The sequence below is a fragment of the Octopus sinensis genome, unplaced genomic scaffold (assembly GCF_006345805.1).
Source record: "Octopus sinensis unplaced genomic scaffold, ASM634580v1 Contig17250, whole genome shotgun sequence".
Lineage (NCBI taxonomy): Eukaryota > Metazoa > Mollusca > Cephalopoda > Octopoda > Octopodidae > Octopus > Octopus sinensis.
Genome location: NW_021834916.1, coordinates 25001 through 44391, shown reverse-complemented (window position 1 = coordinate 44391; position 19391 = coordinate 25001). Strand labels below are relative to the sequence as shown.

General features: G+C 38.2%; 1 protein-coding gene across 2 annotated transcripts in view; it reads right to left on the bottom strand.

The window, feature by feature from the left end:
- Window positions 1-10378: 10378 nt before the first annotated feature.
- Window positions 10379-19391, bottom strand: part of LOC115231039 (phosphatidate phosphatase LPIN2) — a 22588-nt gene continuing 13575 nt past the window's right edge. The window contains exons 4-5 of one of the 2 annotated variants that reach the window (XM_029801133.2): window positions 13667-14035; window positions 10379-10478 (exon numbers count right to left, since the gene is read on the bottom strand). In XM_029801133.2, the coding sequence (XP_029656993.2) occupies window positions 10401-10478; window positions 13667-14035 (447 nt within the window). In that variant the 3' untranslated portion in view covers window positions 10379-10400. The other variant, XM_036499923.1, reaches the window with a different exon arrangement.

Genomic DNA, 19391 nt, shown 5'->3' with positions numbered 1-19391 from the left:
TATATCTATATATATATACATATATATATATACATATATATATATATATATATATATATATATATATATACATATATATATGATTGATTGATTGATTGATTGGTTCTAGTTTCAGCTTATGAGCTGTGGCCATGCTGGGGCACCGCCATTTGTTGTTGCTACTTGGTTTCACTTCACGAAAGCTTTTTAGCGACTGCCATTTAGTGCATGATAGACTTCGATGCAGCTGCCCTCATCTGCACCTCCTGCCGTGAAGTTGGTTCATCTTGGACACCTGACAGGAAGAGAACCAGTTTCATTTTAAAGACGCAGTGGTGTCCAGTTCTGGCATTTGCGTAACTCTCGATGTCAAAGTTCAGGACACGTCCCTCCAGGATCTTCCAGATGTATATTATGGCATATCTTTCCCGCCTACGCTCCAGGGAATATAATTTTAATCTCTTGAGTCTTTCCCAGTAGCTTACATTCTGCATAGAGGCTATCTTCTTCGTGTAGCTACGTTGGATCGCCTCGAGCTCTGTGATCAACTTGACACTGGATGGTGACCAAAACTGAGAGCAATAGTCAAAGTGGCTTGGGACAAGTGTCCTCCAGAGGACCATCATGGTTCCTTGTTCTCTTGTTCTAAAGGTTCTAAGAATCCATCCGGCCAGTCGTCTACATTTCATTGCCAATTTAGCAACATGTACACGAAAGGTTGCGTCATCACTCATGTAAATACCCAGGTCACGCACTGATTGTGCCTCTGGGATTGCTATTCCTCCGGGTCCAGTGTATTCATTGGGTATTGCATTTAGTTTTGCATGCTGATAGTATAAAGCTTGAAACTTTTCAGCATTGAACTGCATGCTATTCTTTTCGGCCCACTTGTATATTTTGTCCAGCTCACATTGCAAGCGTTTAGTGTCCTCAGGGTTCTGTATTGCCTGTGAAACTTTTGTATCATCTGCATAACTTGTGATCGTGGCTGAGGGCATGTCTGAGAGGGCCATTATGAACAGTAGTGGTCCCAGAACAGTGCCCTGCGGAACACCGCTCACTATATGCGTGTTAATGGTGCTACTACCTCCTGACTTCTATCTTTCAGAAAGTCATGAAGCCATTCAAGGAAGGTGATCAGTTTCCTTCTGACTATTCGTTCCATGACCTTGCTGATGTGTGAGGTCAGAGAGATAGGTCTGTAGTTCTTGGCCTCCGCTCTGCTACCTCCTTTATGAATGGGGCATATTTTACCTTCCATCAATTTTCTTGGAAGTCTGCCAGCTGCTAGGAAGCTCTGAAAGAGGAACTGCAGTGGTCTTGCTAGGACTCTCTTACATGCTTTTAGGAGGATTGCCGGGAATCCATCGGGGCCAATAGCTGAGTCTGTTTTCATTTCATCTATAGCCTTTATTACATCGTCTTCCTTTATATCGATGTAATTTATCGTCGCCGCCTCTGATTTTATATATGCAGTGGTAAAGAAGTCAGTTGGATTGCTGATTTGGAAATGCCCAAGGGGTGGAGTGAAAACACTCTTGAATTGTTCATTCAGTATTTCACTTACCCTCATTGGTTTTCCTGTGAGTGTGCCATCCTTTTCAAGGAGTGGCCCTATTCTACAGTGCACCGTAGCTGTTTCTTTGGCATACCTGTAGAAAGCTCTGGGGTTAGATTTTATGTTATCTATAGCCCAGGCTTCTTTGTCTGCTCTTTCCTTTTCATGGGAGAGTTGCAGACATTTTTCAATTTCCAACAGTTTTATTTTTAGGCGGGACTTTTCACTGCTTTCAACCTGTTTGTGTAGGCGATTTGAAATTTTCGTACGCCGTTTCATTAAAATTTTCCTCTCTCTGGGGATTTTGTTCTTGTGTACAGTGGCCTTTCTCTCTGGGACACATTTGTAGCATATGGCTTGCATTACAGACATGAATTGTTGAAGTTTCACGTCGATGTCTGGTGAGGAGAGACATTTAGGCCAGTCTTGTTTGAGGATCTCTTTCTCAATTTGTTTCCAGTTTGCCTTATGGTAGTTCAAGCTGGAAAGATTCTGAGGGTTTCTTGTAGGCTGCATGTCCGTGCTCTCTTTTGGCCCATACATGGTCAGCTCTACCATGTTGTGATCCGAGAGTAGTGTCGGTGTCACTTTCACATTATGGATGAGATCCATGTCATTTGTGAAGCAGAGATCCAGTGTGTTACCTGCCCTGGTTGGTTGGAGTATTACTTGCTCCATGTACAGGGTGTTGATGAGGTTCAGGAGGGACCTCGCCTGTCCTCGTTCACATCTTGTCATTCCTGGGAGAGAAAGGCCCTTGGGCCATCTGATATTGGGTAGATTGAAGTCTCCTATAAGAAGTACAGTTATGTGTTGTTCTAATGTGATTAGAACTTCTTCTATTTTTATAAGGCAGTCTTCAAACTTGCCCACATGGCTTGGGGCTTCTGGAGGGCGATATGTAGCACACACAACTACATCAAGTTGCCTTATATGTACAATTAGTGTGTCACACACCGAGTTTGAGTATGACAGGAGGACCTGGGGTGTGAGGTCCTCACGGATGTACATAGCAACTCCTCCATGATTCCTTTCTTTTCTGTCGGTCCGTAGTACAACATACTGTGGTATGTGTAACTCCGCATCTGCTATGTCCGGTTTCAGGTGCGTTTCCGTAAGTGCTATGCATAAGGCTTGATTGCATGCAACAAGGTCTCTCAAGAACGGGATTTTTGTCCTGTTACTGAGTGTTTGCAGTCCTCTGATGTTCAGTAGGAGCATTGAGGTGAGGTATATGTTGTTGCCGGCGGTGTCCATCCTGGGTCTGTTTGCTGTGGTTGTCTTGTATATAGTGGGTAGTCCCACCTGCGAGCTTGGATTTGATGAAGCCAGGTCAGCTGCTGTACAATCTTTTGTGCCATGCACAAAAAAGATTGCTGCTCTGCAGCTGCCCTTTCGACAACATCATGGTCTAGACTGCATGTTGATTATTTATCATAGTTCTCCAGGCAATAACAGAGGAATTCAAGACTGGATGCCCCTGGGAGCTCCTCTATGCTGATGACCTTGCTCTAATTGCTGAGTCACTATCAGAACTAGAGGAGAAGTTACAGGTGTGGAAGCAAGGATTAGAATCGAAGGGCCTTAAAGTCAACTTAGCTAAAACAAAAGTCCTAATATGTAGGAAGGTAGACAAACCACAAACGCCTTCAGGTAGATGGCTCTGCTCGATCTGTAGAAAAGGCGTAGGTAGAAACTCTATAAGATGTACCCAGTGTAAACTATGGACACATAAGAGGTGCAGCAATGTCAAAGGAAGGCTAACTGGGAAGATAGTTTTTGTATGTGGCAGATGCTCAGGAGCAATAAACACTGAAAATCTGCAGAAAACAACTTCCGTCACTTTCCAGGGAAAAAAACTAGAAGTAGTTGATAGCTTCTGTTACCTAGGTGACCAAGTCAGTAGCGGGGGTCGGTGTGCTGAAAGTGTAACTGCTAGAGTAAGAATAGCCTGGGCAAAGTTCAGAGAGCTCTTACCTCTGCTGGTGACAAAAGGCCTCTCGCTCAGAGTAAAAGGCAGACTGTATGACGCTTGTGTACAAACAGCCATGCTACATGCAGTGAAACATGGGCCGTGACTGCTGAGGACATGCGTAAGCTCCTGAGGAATGAAGCCAGTATGCTTCGATGGATGTGTAATGTCAGCATATTCGACAGAGTGTAAGTACCTTGAGAGAAAAGTTGGATCTAATAGCTTCAGCTGGTGTGTGCAAGACAGACAATTGCGCTGGTATGGTCATGTCACAAGAATAGATGAAGATAGGTGTGTGAAAAAGTGCCAATCCCTAGCGGTTGAGGGAACCCGTGGAAAACCTGGGACGAGGTGGTGAAGCACAACCTTTGAACATTAGGCCTTACCAAGGCAATGACTAGTGACCGATCCCTTTGGAAATATGCTGTGCGTGAGAAAACCAGGCAAAACAAGTGAGTCCATCCCGTGTCCTTTGTCAGGGATGTAGCCAGCCGACTTATGCATGTCTTTACTTCCTTGGACACGCGAAGACCTGTTGAGGCAAGTGAAGTCGAAATTGAATTCGAAATCAAAACTCATCCGACGACTGGTACCCATGCCAACCTCCCTCCTTGTGAAGACTTGTTGGGGCAAGTGAAATTGGAATCGAAGTTGAACCAATTCTATGACTGGCACCTGGCAGTTGCCAGTGCTGCTGGACTGACTCCTGTGCAGGTGTCAAGTAAGGAAACACTGTTTCGACCCTGTGCTTGAGGAGACCTATTGAGTCAAGTACATCAACATAAAAAATCAATGGAAATTGTAGTTGTGATCCTATGCCGGTGGCACGTAAAAAGCACCATCCAAACATGGCCGATGCCAGTGTCGCCTTGACTGGCTTCCATACCGGTGGCACGTAAAAAGCACCCACTACACTCACGGAGTGGTTGACGTTAGGAAGGGCATCCAGCTGTAGAAAGACTGCCAGATCAGACTGGAGCCTGGTGCAGCCTTCTGGCTTCCCAGATCCCGGTCGAACCATCCAACCCATGCCAGCATGGAAAACAGACGTTAAACGATGATGATGATGATGATATATATATTCTATTAATCTCAATCTCGATAACTTATGTAATTCTGAACTATTTTTCATTATTTTTTATAAAAATCCCCTAGTAAACACAGTTATAGAGCGTGCATACCGATGTAAACATTGGCAAAAATACGCATTTAGTTCATATAAGTAACCTCTTTCATTATATATAATTTAAACATTAATTTTCTTTTTATATTTAACATTCACTAAAGAAATATCCCTCCTCTTTCCATAGACTACTTCTGACAGTATATCATATAACGTTTTTTCAAACAATATTGTAGCATTCAGTAAATCACTATACATATCCATCATTTTCTGTTAAAATGTCTTATTGACGAGTTTCATTTCTTCACTTCCCTGAAGAGAAGATTACATTGTTTTACACCATTTATTCCTTTGGAATAATATCAGTGATATCTTCAAAACGTGTCGGAAGTAAAAGTATTTGAATTATACCTGCGTTAAACTCCATTTATTTATCTATATATTATACAAAAAATTCCATCTAAACCCAAAGTTTCTACCTTTAAAAACAAGGAGTTACAACCTCTTTATCTGTGTGATTTTTTGCTACCCTGGTAACTATTTATCTATTTTTTCCATGTTAATTGTTAACAAGGGAAAAATACACTCATCTATTTATATATACTTCAATCAAGTTTATTTATAACCTGCTAACAAAATAGTAACAGCATATGGAGTTATTTCATATTAACGCATCTCTAAAGGATATTCCTATTCCACCAAAGAATGCTTTCCTTAAACAACTTGTCAATAAGATAAATTCATTCATCAACCGTATAAGATGGCTTGCCTTTTTCTTTGACAATGATGACACTCAACAACACACTAATGATATAACCTCTGAATTTAACAAGTTATTCAAATCTAAAAATAGTCCTCCACCTAACCCAAGATTGAAGCAATTTGAAGATGATCTTTGGTCCATTGTGAGAAATGTAAAATCTCAACGATCACCGCTAAGAAATAAACATCTGAGGTATCTTCACAATATCACCAAGGAAATTAATTCTATGGATACTATGTTGGTTAAATCCAATAAAACTGGAAATCTGTACAAACTTAATAAGGACTATTATTTGGAATTACTAAAAAAAGAAATTCAGAAAACTATAAAATTGCCGATAAAAGAGTACTCAAGAAAGCCAACATTGAGGCTATGAAAATTATGGAGAAGCATTTTAAAAAAGACTCCGCCGGTTACGACGACGAGGGTCCCAGCTGATACGATCAACGGAACAGCTTGCTCGTGACATTAACGTGCAAATGGCTGAGCATTCCACAGACACGTGTACCCTTAACGTAGTTCTCGGGGATAATCAGCGTGACACAGAGAGTGACAAGGCTGACCCTTTGAGATACAAGTACAACTCATTTTTGCCAGCTGAGTGGACTGGAGCAACGTGAAATAAAGTGTCTTGCTCAAGGACACAATGCGTCGCCGGGAATCGAACTCAACCTTACGATCATGAGCCGAATGCCCTAACCACTAAGCCACATGCCCTCACATGGAGAAGCATAACCTACAAATGAAGACAGAAACATTTGATCCTAAGCAACCTTGGTTCATTTTGAAAGATCACAAACAAAATTTCATTAATAACCCATCATTAAGGCTTATCTGCCCTTCAAGCTCTGACATTGGTGTCCTTAGTAAAAATATACTAGATAAATATGTTCCTAATTTAATTGAAAAATTAAAACTTAGTTTACGGTCTAATTCATTTCAAGTAGTTGACTGGTTTAGTTCTATTACTAATAAGAGGAGTACTAAGTTTATCCAGTTTGACATTTCCAATTTTTATTCATCCATCAACCCAATAGTATTTAATAAGGCACTTTGGCTTGCTCATAACAAAGCTGGTCTCACCAGGGAAGAAAGTAATGTTGTGTTGGCAGCCAGAAAATCTATTATAAAATTTGACAATATGTTGTGGGTCCGTAAAGACACACTAGATACTTTTTATGTTACAATGGGAAGTTCTGATTCAGCACAAATAGCTGATTTAGTCTGTATATACATACTTTTTGAAATGGCAGAACAGCTCCCTAACGTTAATGGAGGTCTATATCGTGATGATTGTTTACTTTATCTTCAAAATGTTTTCAACCAAAAGGTACAAAAAGTTACGAATAGTTTAGTTAAATTTTTCTGTAGAATGGGCTAAAGCATAATTTTTTATGATGATATGATGAAGGCCAACTTTTTAGATATTTCCCATAACATAAACCATTGACCAATCTTAAGTACATTAGCAAATTTAGTAATCATTCTAGGGCAATTACTTAGTTAAGAATATTTCATTTAGATTATCCAAGTTATCAGCTAATGTTGACATTTTCAATGATAACGCTGAATTTTATAACTCTGCCTTACTTAAAGCAGGTTATACAGAGAAAATTTTCTACATTGATTCTATTCAGTCTTATTCTAACTTCAATAATGTAGATATGAAATCTAGTTGTAAAGGAATTAATGGTAAGTTTAATTTATGCACCGATACAAAATGGAGGAAGGGAGATAACCCTTATTTAATCCTCTATTATCATTCTAAAGGTAAATTTCAAAAATAATTACACTAAAAATAAAATAAATAGTAGTAAAAATGTTTGGCTCATTTTTCCACACGGGAGGCAAATTAAATCTAATCTCCCATTGCAGTTTCTTGAAGCTATTATTAGGAATTTTCCAAAGAATTCTATTATCAACTCACATAGTTAGGATTGGTTTTTCCAACACAAAAAATCTCTTGCAAATTATCTCTTCACATAATAATAACCTGTTAAATATTGATACATTTACTAATATTAATATTAATTTAGCTAATACCATCCATCCATCCCTCTAGAAATATTAATAACAAGGTTATTGTATCTGAAGTCAATTCCAACAGAATTAAATTTATGTTAAGTAACTCTAAAATTAAAAATTCTATATACCAGTGTAAAATCATTACTCATAATAAAATACGATTTTACATTGGAAACACGTTGTTACAGTTGTCTAAAAGAATTTCTATCCATTACTCAACACTTAGGGATAGGAATAAACGTAACAGTACAGGGCTCAGTAAATTAATTTGGGATCTAAAAGACCACAATGAACAGTTTAATTTAGAATGGTTGATTCTCTCAATCTCAATAGCTTATGACAATAGCTTATTCTGTCTTCTCTGTAATTCTGAACTATTTCGTCACCTATGCTGGAGTGGTTAACAGAGAGTGTGAAAAAGTCAAATTAAATGAATTACCCCGGACATATTCAAATATCTAATTTTTGTTCAAGGGCTAACTGCAAGCAAAGATGCAGATATATGTTTCCAGATATTAACAAAATTAGAACAAGACCAAAAATTAACTCTAAAGGCAGTAGAAGAAGAATGCCAGAGGATTATAAATCTAAGACATGATGCAAATGAAACTGAAGAAAAAGATTGCTCTCATATTCATGCGTGTTGATCAGTAATGGATATGAAAAAAAGAGAAAAATATGTCAAAACTGAATCCATGTTATGGGTGTAGTGATCTACATTTCAAAAGTAATTGTCCATTTAAAAATATAAAATACTTCAAGCATGGTAAGATAGGTCATAAAAAAATCAAACTGCAAAACAAAACTTAAAAAAACCCCACTTCAATAGAAGAAATCACATAAACAAGTTATCAGTGACAAAAACTATGAACGAGCCTCGAAGGAAATTTGTGTATGTAAAAATTGATAACACAAATGTAAAGTTACAAATGGATATGGGCAGTGATATCTTGATAATTAACACAGCTACATGGAATAAATCAGGAGACCTAGGTCTAAAAGAAACTTCAAAAATTGCATGTGGTGTTTCAGGAAAAAAATTACATTTTAAGGGTGAAATGTTAAGTGATGTTACATTTCGTGGAAAAATCTTAGAAGCCAAAGTTTTTGTGTTGAATGATACAACAAATTTTTTCAGAACTGACTGGATGGAACTATTTAACTTATTGGACCTCCCCATAAATCTCTTCTATAAAAATGTGAGTTGTCAGATGAATTAAAAAGAAATTAAAAAAGATCTTTCCTGAAGTTCTGTCTGATGAATTAGGTCTGTGCACCAAAACAAAGGCGAAGTTTCAAGTAAAAGAAAATGCTATACCTATATTTAAAACAAAATAAACAGTACTTTTCACAGCATTAGAACAGCTAACTTAGAGTTAGAGAGACTAGGAAAAATTGCATACATTAAGAAGAAGAAGAATAAAATCAGAGTGTGTTGATTTTTCCACTGGTTTAAATGAATGTCTTAAAACGTTCCACTATCCATTACCTACTCTGTAGGACATATTTGTGAAATTAAATGGTGGCAAAATATTTTCTAAATTGGATCTCCCTGACATGTACCTACAAATTAGAGTAGACCATGAAGACTCTAAACACCTAACAATTAACACACATAAAGGACTGTATAAATACAACAGGTTACCATTTGGCTTAAAAGTTGCACTGGTGATTTTTCAACAGATTATGGATGTAATGTTAGCAGACTGTGAAATTTGGAATTCCATATCTGGATGATATACTTATTAAAAACGAATTCCAGGACCAACACGTGTAAAATATGTTTGAAAAAAAGCATGTAAAGCATGTAAAATATGTTTGAAAAAATTATGGAGTATGGCTTTACTTTGAGTGAAGAAAAGTGTGAATTTTTTTTACCACAAATAAAATATTAAGGACAAATCATTGACAGAAATGGACGTTGACTAGCTCTATTGAGGGCAGATGCAATTGAAAATATGACCCCGCCAATAAATATAGCAACCTTACAAGCTTTTTGGGGACTAGTAAAATGGAATTGGCCTGAAAATTATCAGAAGGTATTCAACAAAATTTTAAAAATATTAACATCTGATTTGTCATTAGCACACTTTGATTCAGTGGTGGAGATTGCTGTAGCTTCAGATGTGTCTGAGTATCGGACCAGTAATGCTACATAAATATAAAGATGGTAACGTGAAGGTGGTGGTTCATGCCTCACGCTCTCTGATACCAGCAGAAAAAAATCACAACCAAATTGAAAAAGAGAAATTATTTTTGCTGTAAAAAAATTTCATAGATTTTTACATGGTAGAAGTTTTTGACTACAGACTAATTGTTGCCCATCATTATCTATATATGGGTTGAAGAAAGGAATCGCTACCCATACTGCTAATAGGTTGCAATGCTGGGGTACAATATTATTAAACTATGATTTTAAGATGGAGTATATATCATTTAAGAAATTAGGACATGCATATTGTTTATCAAAAAATGCTGAACCATTTGAAGATACCATGATTGTTGTATTGTGAGCAGAAAATGAAATTAAAAATTTTTTGTGTAACGTCATATGTGAACTGCCAGTCACATTACAAGACATAAAATAAAAATCGGAAAATGATAAATTCATGAAAAGAATTCAAGAAATACTGAAGGATAAAAGAGACAAACATGTCTTTTCAATGCAGCACAAATCAAACACCAATGTGTTGATGTATGCACAAAGACTTGTAGTGCCAGCCATACTACAGAAAGGAATTTCACGTTTCGAGAATGAAATCGTTAATGAAAAGTTATGTATATTGGCCAACAATGGACCATGACATTGAAGAACTAGTGAAAACACGCAGAGGCTGTGCCCTACTTGCAAAAGCACCAACCTCTAAATGGCAACTGCGGCCAAAAATAGACATTCCATGGTCTAGACTGCATGTTGATTATGCAGGTCAACTTGAGGATTCATATTACCTTTTTGTGGTGGACAGTTTTTCAAAGTGGTTCAAAGGCAAACAATTCCTAAGAGTAACACATGATCCAAATATCCCATCTGGAATGTCACCCGCAGAATTGATGTTTGCTAGAAAGATCAGATCGGTCTTTGATAAGCTAATACTGAGTGAAAATAGAAAAAAGGTGAACAACAAATATACTTCAAAATTCTTCAAGTTAGGTGACAGCTGGGAGGACAGTGTAATTATAAAACAAATTAGAAGAATGTTATTCCTAGTAAAAGGAAAAAAATGTCGAACATAAAAGACATATTAACCAACTTTAAAAAAATGATTCACAGAAAAACAGTCACAAGAAATGAAATCCCCATGGAAGTATTGCACGATACATTTGAGGTACCAACAGCCAAGAGATATTGAAACTCTGAGCGGAGTTTCATTCTCCAAAGGAGAAAAATTATGCCAAAACTGACCTTATGCGACTAAAAGTGGACTGACACATTGCTATAAGATAAAGAACTGTTAGCAGTCCAGACGAAGTAGTTCGCTGTGAGTCATTGGCAGTAATTGCAGTGCTTTGTTAAATTCTTTATCCAATACTAGGATATAGAATGACTAACATGTGTTTCTGCTGCACAGAATATGTATAATTACATATGCAACACAACACAGTTTTCTGTGCACCTTCATTCTGTTTAACGTCCGCTTTCCATGCTAGCATGTGTTGGATGATTTGACAGGACTGGTGAACCAGATGACTGCACCAGGCTCCAATCTGATCGAGCAGAGTTTCTACAGCTGGATGCCCTTCCTAATGTGAACCACTCCGAGAGTGTAGTGGGTGGTTTTATGTGCCACCGGCATGAGGGCCAGTCAGGTGGTATTGGCAGCAGCCACACTCAAATGGTGTTTTGCATGTGCCACCTGCACAGGAGCCAGTCCCGCGGCACTGGCAAAGACCTCGCTCGAATGATTTTCATGAGCCACCAGCACAAGTGCCAGTAAGGCGACGCTGGTAACGACCACACTTGAATGGTTCTTTTTATGTGCCACCGGCACAGAAGCCAGTTTGCTGCTCTGGCAACGATCATGCTCGGAAGCCAGTCATTGAATTTGATTTTGATTTCGATTTCACTTGCCTCAACAGGTCTTCGCAAGTAGAGTTTAGTGTCCAATGAAGGAAAGGAACGCATAAGTGGGCTGTTTATACCCCTGGCATAGGCCACGAGGTTATGGTCTCACTTGGCTTGCCGGGTCTTCTCAAGCACAGCATATTTCCAAAGGTCCTGATAACTAGATATTGCCTCGGGGAGGCTTAATGTTCAAAGGTCGTGCTTCACCACCTCATCCCAGGTCTTCCTGGGTCTACCTCTTCCACAGGTTCCCTCAACTGCTAGGGTGTGGCACATTTTCACACAGCTATCCTCATCCATTCTCGCCACATGGCCATACCAGCGCAGTCATATATATATATATATGTAAGCTCTTGTTGTCTCCTACTCTCTCTCTCTCTTTTGTTCTTCCCTCTAGCTGAGTAATCATGTATCTTCTCAACAGCAACAAACCTGTTTCTGCCCTCAGTCTTGATCACTCTCTCTCTCTCCCTCCTTCTCTTGAAAAGTTATTTGGTGACCCTGCCAATGCAGGTGCCACTTAAGAAGCACCCAGTCCACACTGTGAAGTGGTTGGCATTTGGAAAGGCATCCAGCTGTAAAAACCATGCCATAATTGACCTCACCTGTACAAGTGCCACATAAAAAGCACTCTCTACTCTGCGGAATGGTTGGTGTTAGGAAGAGCATCCAGCCATAAATCCATGCCAAGACAGACACAGAAGAATGGCGCAGGCTCCTGCCATACTGTCCAATCCATGCCAGTATGGAAGGAGGATGTTAAACAATGATGATGATATACACATATATTGTTATGTTTATATAGGTGTGTGTGGGTGTAGATTAGAGTTTAAGAAGTTTGCTTTCCAACATCTGAATACCTTAGAAATACCCAAGAATCTAGATGTATTGCAAAAGTCGGCATTACTTGGAACTGCAAGCATATTGTGTAAAGTACTATCTGTCTGAGGTCCTTGTTGTGACTTGACAGACAGTATAAACCACCAGTACACACAATATCTTCAATCAACAACCTGATGATATTGTATACTGAGCAACATCTATAATAATAATAATAATAATAATAATAATAAATGCCCTGATGCAGTACCAGGCAATGGCTCTCATGGCTGCTGATCTAGACTGATTGGAAGTGTTATCATGTACATTGATTTGTCTCGGTGTAAAAGATGGGCTACAGTAAATATTCTGCTTAATACCACAGATTTGCTTGTCAGTTGAGTATGTCCTTTAGTGGCTGATGATATGTGCATGTCTGATCACGAGCAGAAGTACTGGGGGTGCATCATAGCCATGTGTTGAAAGGAATTCTTAGAGGTTTGGATAATTCACCTTTGGAAACATGGGTGGTTCGTTCAACATCCTTAAACAATCCTTATTCAGGAACTTTTTGAGCGGGATTGGCTACTTGACCAGAAGAAAATTCTAACTGGGCCCCACCTGCAAGGTCATGTGCTGTTTATCTTGATATGAGATCACCATGTTGTGCACATTTGGTTGTGATGCATGTACCTGGTGGTCATGATGGGTATACTGGGCTTTGTATATTTTACCCCAGTGTTACTTTGATGGCATGGACTGCTCTCTCACTCAATAATAATAATGATAATAATAATAATAATAATAATAATGATAATAATAATAATAATAATAATAATAATGATAATAATAATAATAATAATCCTTTCTACTATAGGTACAAGGTCAGAAATTTCTGCAAAGAGGGCTAGTCAATTATACCAACTCCAATGCACAACTGGTACATATTTCATCGACATCCTCTCACAAGGATGAAATGCAAAGATGACCCTGGCAGAATTTGAACTCAAAACTTAAAGACAGACAAAATGCCACTAAGCATTTTGTCAGACAATAAAGTCCTGTATATCCAGAATTATCCAACAAGATGAACAGTAGTTAGAATCTGATTGCATCTGATTTTTGTTTTCCAGTATCAAATGTCATTGTACAAGATCTGACATGTATTGTATCTTTAATGAACTTTCACTTTATCTTACTAATATTCCAAAACTTTTATGGAATAATACTATACTATCAGTATACACATCAGCATGCTTATTGAAGAGATGTCACGCCCACAAGAAGTGGAGCAGGTAAAAATCTCAATGTCAATAGTGCAGTATCTGTTGTTCCTCAACTAAAAGATATTTTTTAAATATTACCTTCTCTTGCAGATCTTCTTCAGAATTTGTCATCTTGATGGATGATGGCGGAGATGGAATTGGCGATGTGGATTGTAGAGGAGTATTCAACAGCGAACTTTTAGTTGCTACTGAAGAGGTGGTAGTGGTGGTGCTGCTGGTCATTGCTGCAGTCACGTAAGTACTGTGGGTTGAGATGAAATCAGTTCCAGCTGTGGAAACACCAGTCGGTATCTGTAGTAGTGGTGGTGGTGGTGGTGGAGGAGGTGATGTGATTGGTACAGTAGTTCCACGACCCCATTTGAACCAAGAACTTACACCACTACCAATACTTTTCTTCTTATCAACTTTCTTTGGCATGTAGTCCTTTGCAAGGGATTCAACTATTGCCTGGAACATAGAGAAGATAATGAAAGTAACAAGAGTAATGGAAAAAAACCTTTTTGGTAGCAAGATGGAGTTAATTATGAAATTTTTCTATTATTCAAGCCTAATAGCAATAATTTATAATCTAATTAAAACATTAAATCAATAAAGATTGAGTTAAGGGGCAGAATTCCAGTGGGGTTGGTTGGGAAAATAAGTTATGGCCGAGTGATTATGAAGTTTGATTCAAAATCATGTAACCCTCAGTTCAATCCCATTGTGCATAGGTTCAGGTAGCTCAATGTGTGTGTGTGTGTGTGTGTGTGTGTGTGTGTGCGCGCATATGTATGTGTATATATATATATATATATATATATATATATAATATATATATACACACACATATATATCATCATCATCATCATTTTTAACATCCACTTTCCATGCTGGTATAGGCTAGACAGTTTGACTGGAACTGGTAAGCCGGAGGGCTGATAAATATATATATATATCATCATCATCATCATTTAACGTCCGCTTTCCATGCTAGCATGGGTTGGACGGTTCAACTGGGGTCTGGGGAGCCCGAAAGCTGCACCAGTCCAGTCAGATCTGGCAGTGTTTCTACAGCTGGATGCCCTTCCTAACGCCAATATATATATATATATATATAATATATATATATATATATATATATATATATATGTATGTATGTATGTATACACACACACACACACATATATATATGTATAAATTGAGGATATATTAATTAAAATGATTATATCAGTGGCCATGATATAAAAACTACCATATCGGTAAAATTAATATTTAAGCATATAGTTATAATTGAGGATGCTGGAGGGACAATGCTAATATGCTAGACACTGTAAAAATTTGACATCTACTTCTAGCGTATTGGTGCTGTCATCCATTGTATGAGTTACTAAGTTACAGTCATCTGCATAAAGGAGGTCATGAATAAGAGACTGGAAAACATTTGAATTGGCAGCAAATCAGAGCAGATTAAAGAGGCAGCCAGCTAACCTTAGCAAAAGTATTGTAGTGGACACTCCCAAGTGAGAAGTGGGCTGTTCTACTACTGATAAATAATGGACAGACACAGTAAGCAGTGTCAGTCAGCGTTGTACACTGTTCAGGCAAGTCACATAGATGACGAAATACACTGTCATAATGTGGGACATATCAGTGGCAATGAGGAACTGGAGCTCACGCAGAGGAAAAATGTTACATACACTCAGTGAAAAATATATAAAAAAAGATTCTGAAGAAAAAAAAATTCTGATAAAACTGGAACTCTAACACAGAATTGAACTACACACTGAAAAATAAGACTGTGCAAAGGATTTAAGTCAGGTTGCTATATGTAGTAGCGCTACCAGTAAGCAATGTAGTCTGGTACTACCTGCAGCATTTTGGAGAAAAAATATGGTTTTGTGTGAAACAAAAAATGAATAATGATAATAAGTCCATATGAAGGATTTAAGTCAGGTCGCTATAAGTAGTAGCGCTACCAGTAAACAATGTAGACTGGTACTAAAAAAAATTGTGTGGAACAAGAAAAAATTTTAATAAGACGAGAAAATGATTCTGGTTAGAAGAAAAAGAAATGAAAAAAAACCAGATAATAATGTTGTGCTGAAAGAAGACAAAAAAAATTTCAAAGTGGGGTGGTTGTGGCGGACACCCATAAGTGAGAAGTGGGCTGTTCCACAACTGATAAATAGTGAACTGACACTGATAAACAGTATCAGTCAGCAAGGTATGCTGTTTGGGCCAGTCACGCAGACAACGAAATATATCGTCATAATGTGGTACATATCAAAAAGCAGCAGCAAAGTACAAAGAAAAAAGAGTTGGGGCAAGGATGTCATCATGCTTGACACCATTCTCTACAGGAATGGGTGCCGCCATGCCACCATCAACATTAACCCAAGTTTCTATCCCATCATGGAATGATTTAATTATAGATACAAAGTGATCCAGACATCCTAGTTTGCCAAGTATTTTCCATGGCAAGGCCCTATTCACAGTATCAAAGGCCTTGGTTAAATCAATGAATACCTGTTCATATCACTTCTCCTGCATCTGTCTTGCTGTGAAAATCATATCCATAGTCTCTCTACCAGATCAGAAGCCATATTGAGATTAAGATAGAACATCATTTATGAGACATCCATTCAGGTTACTACACATTATTCTGACTCCTTTTCCTTTATAGAGAGGAAGAATAATTGCATCTTTCAAGTCCTCAGGCATTGCACCATCCCTCCAGACTTCACTAATAAGTTCATGAAGGGACTGTATGATGTAATCATCAGCAAATCACAAGACCTCAGCACAAATTCCATCCCTTCCAGGTGCCCTATGAAGATTCAATTTACTTATTGCTGTCATTACCTCATCTATTGAGGGAGTGGAATTTAAGGAGCCAATGATAGGTTTTTGTTGCATAGTATCAATCACTGTTTCTTCCACAACTGACTTATGGTTTAGGAGTTCAGAGAAGTGTTTAATCCAGCAACCTGTGATTTCTGTCGATTTAGTAGAGTTAAAGACCCCTTGGAAAGCAAAGGAGCTGATGCAGAGCTCTTAGGCCCATAAAAACTTGCTTCATAAGTAAAGCTTCTTGCTGTCATTTGCATCAGCTGCAGCCTGAACATCACGAGCAAGATCCTCCCACCAAGTGTTCTGCATCTTATGAAACTAGTCTCTGTGTCTGGCAGTAGCATATTCCAGTGTTTCAGCAGAACATTGAAGAACCTTCCCATACTGTATTATTTTCAATGCTAGACAAGCAAGCCTGAAGCGCTTTCCTCAACACAGCATCATATATCTTGTGGACATTTAGATGCAAGGAATGCCAACTGGCCCTCTTCTTTCTTTCACTCTAATCATCATCTAGAACTTTGCTCACACCAGACTGTAGTCTGTCCAGCATTCTGATCCATGAAAAGATTTGACATAACAAATGGCATAGACGTCATGCTTGCAGATGATGACATAATTCAGCAAGTGCCAAACTTTAGACTTTGGATGCATCCATGTTGTTGTGTGATTACCTTTGTCCATAATAGTGTTTGCAATGTAAAGTCCATGTTTGTTGCAAAGCTCCAGCAGCATGAGACCTTTGCTATTCATTTTCCTTACACAAAAACATCCTAGAGAGTGCCAGCTTTGCCAGTCTGTTCCAACCCTGGCACTGAAATCCCCCAGTAGAATGACTTTATCAGAATTGGGGATTTTCCTAAGTATGGCTCTCAGCTGGGTATAAAAAGTAGTTTTATCTTCATCACAACTAGTCAAAGTAGGTGCATAGGCACTTATTAGAGTAGCAAACTGCCCACCTTTCAGCTGCAATCGTAGAGTCATTAGACGTTCATTCATAGGAACAGGAAGGTCCTCCAACTTCTTAAGGATATCAGATCGAACTGCAAAGCTAACACCAGCCCCTCTGCACTCTTCCTCCAGCCTTATCTTCCAAAAAAAGGTGTATCCACCTCCTCCTTCCTTCAGCTGACCATCACCTTCTATACAAGTCTCTGAAAGTGCAGCTATATTAATGTTATAGTGGTTCAGTGTGCAAGCAACAAGTGCAGTGTATCTTTCAGGCCTACAATCACCCATGAAATGTTCAAGTTCCATCCAGATTTTGTAAAAAAAAGTCTCTTTGTTTTGTTGAGTGTAGGGTGGACATCCATCAGTTGCACTTAACTGACCAGATACAGAAATACAGGTAATTTTTGGTTGACCTTTTCTAGAACCTCCCCGACCTCCGGATGACCAGTGCCCTTTCCATATAGAGCTGCTCAGACACCCATGCAGCAACTGAATCCTATCACTGTCTTGGGTGCAAATAGATGACTTTATATCTAGCATGAGCTGCCGACATGCAGACTACAGACTACATGCTTCCAACCCATCAGGTCTGCATGTTTTGCCCACCTTCCCATCACTGCAGGACTTCTGAATAAAAATAAAATAAATATATACTAACAATAAAGATACATATACACTGAAAATAAAATAAATACATATAGGGAAAGAAAAAAAAAGTAGCACATATTGAGCAGAGTTCAGTAATACCTGTGCAGAGTTTTAGGTCCAATAAAGATTGCACAACACCTCATAGACCCTCTCCACTCTTCTGACATTATCCAGAGACAAGCCAGATGAGATGTCTGGTGCCAATATGAGTTGCAGATTCAGCAATGTGGGAGCACCATGATCTCTGGGACAAAACAAAGATCCCCAAAACATCCAATGTCATTTCCAGCATACTTGGTTTTATATCAGAGTGACCTTCTCCTAGAGACATGCTTCAACAGAAACTGAGGGATGCCTCACTCCCAGTGTTCTTCTAGCACACTGGACACCATCCCAGAATTTCTGCATACATGTGCTATTGCTAGATAGCCATTGAGCCTGCACTAGGTTCATCCGACCTTTCACTAGGTCATTTTTAAAATCCTGCTGGGTTTCTAGCAACCCTCCTCACCAGTGTAGCCTGGCATCATAGTAGTTAACAGTCTCAGTCATAGACACACACACACACAGATAGACAAAGATAAGAGATATTTCATTGGTGCCAGTTTAGTTGCCAACAACCCAACCATGCAACAGGTTGTGTTGGATTCCATGTTACCAGTAACATTTATGAGGGCCTCATAAGTGACCTGACATGTAACCAACACACATACAAATATACATACATACATACACACATATATACATACATATATATAACCAAGGACAATGGAGTAGCATGTCCTTTTATTTCATTGATTAAAATTGTTTCACCGAACCATCAATCCCATGATCATTGCTATATTATGCAGTGTTATATGAACTATCTATACATGAGGTGTCATAGACACAACATTGAAGATTGATTTATTTTGTGTGGATACAAGAGTTAACAATAATTTATATCCATAGTGAGTTGAGCATGTTGACTACTATATAGAGGCAGGCAAAAATTTTATGTTGAGAAGTAGATCTAGTTACTAAATATCAATGAAATATCTCTTATCTTTATCTGTGTGTGTGTGTGTCTATGACTGAGACTGTTAACTACTATGATGCCCTTTTATGGCTGACTGCTATATAATGGCAGATAAAGGATTTTACATTGATAAAAATATGATTCTGTGTTACCATTCCCTTGCCTAAATGATAGGTAGTATGAAGTTTTCTCAGAAGAATTTCACTGCTAGTACTTTAAGACAGAAACAGTTAAAATGCCTATAATTTATTTTATTGTCTAAAAATAAAAAAAAAAAACTTCTCTTTCTTTCTCTTTTCTTTTCAATTTATCATTCTTCTTGATTAGTCAACTCAAACAAGGATTTGTTTTTTGTTG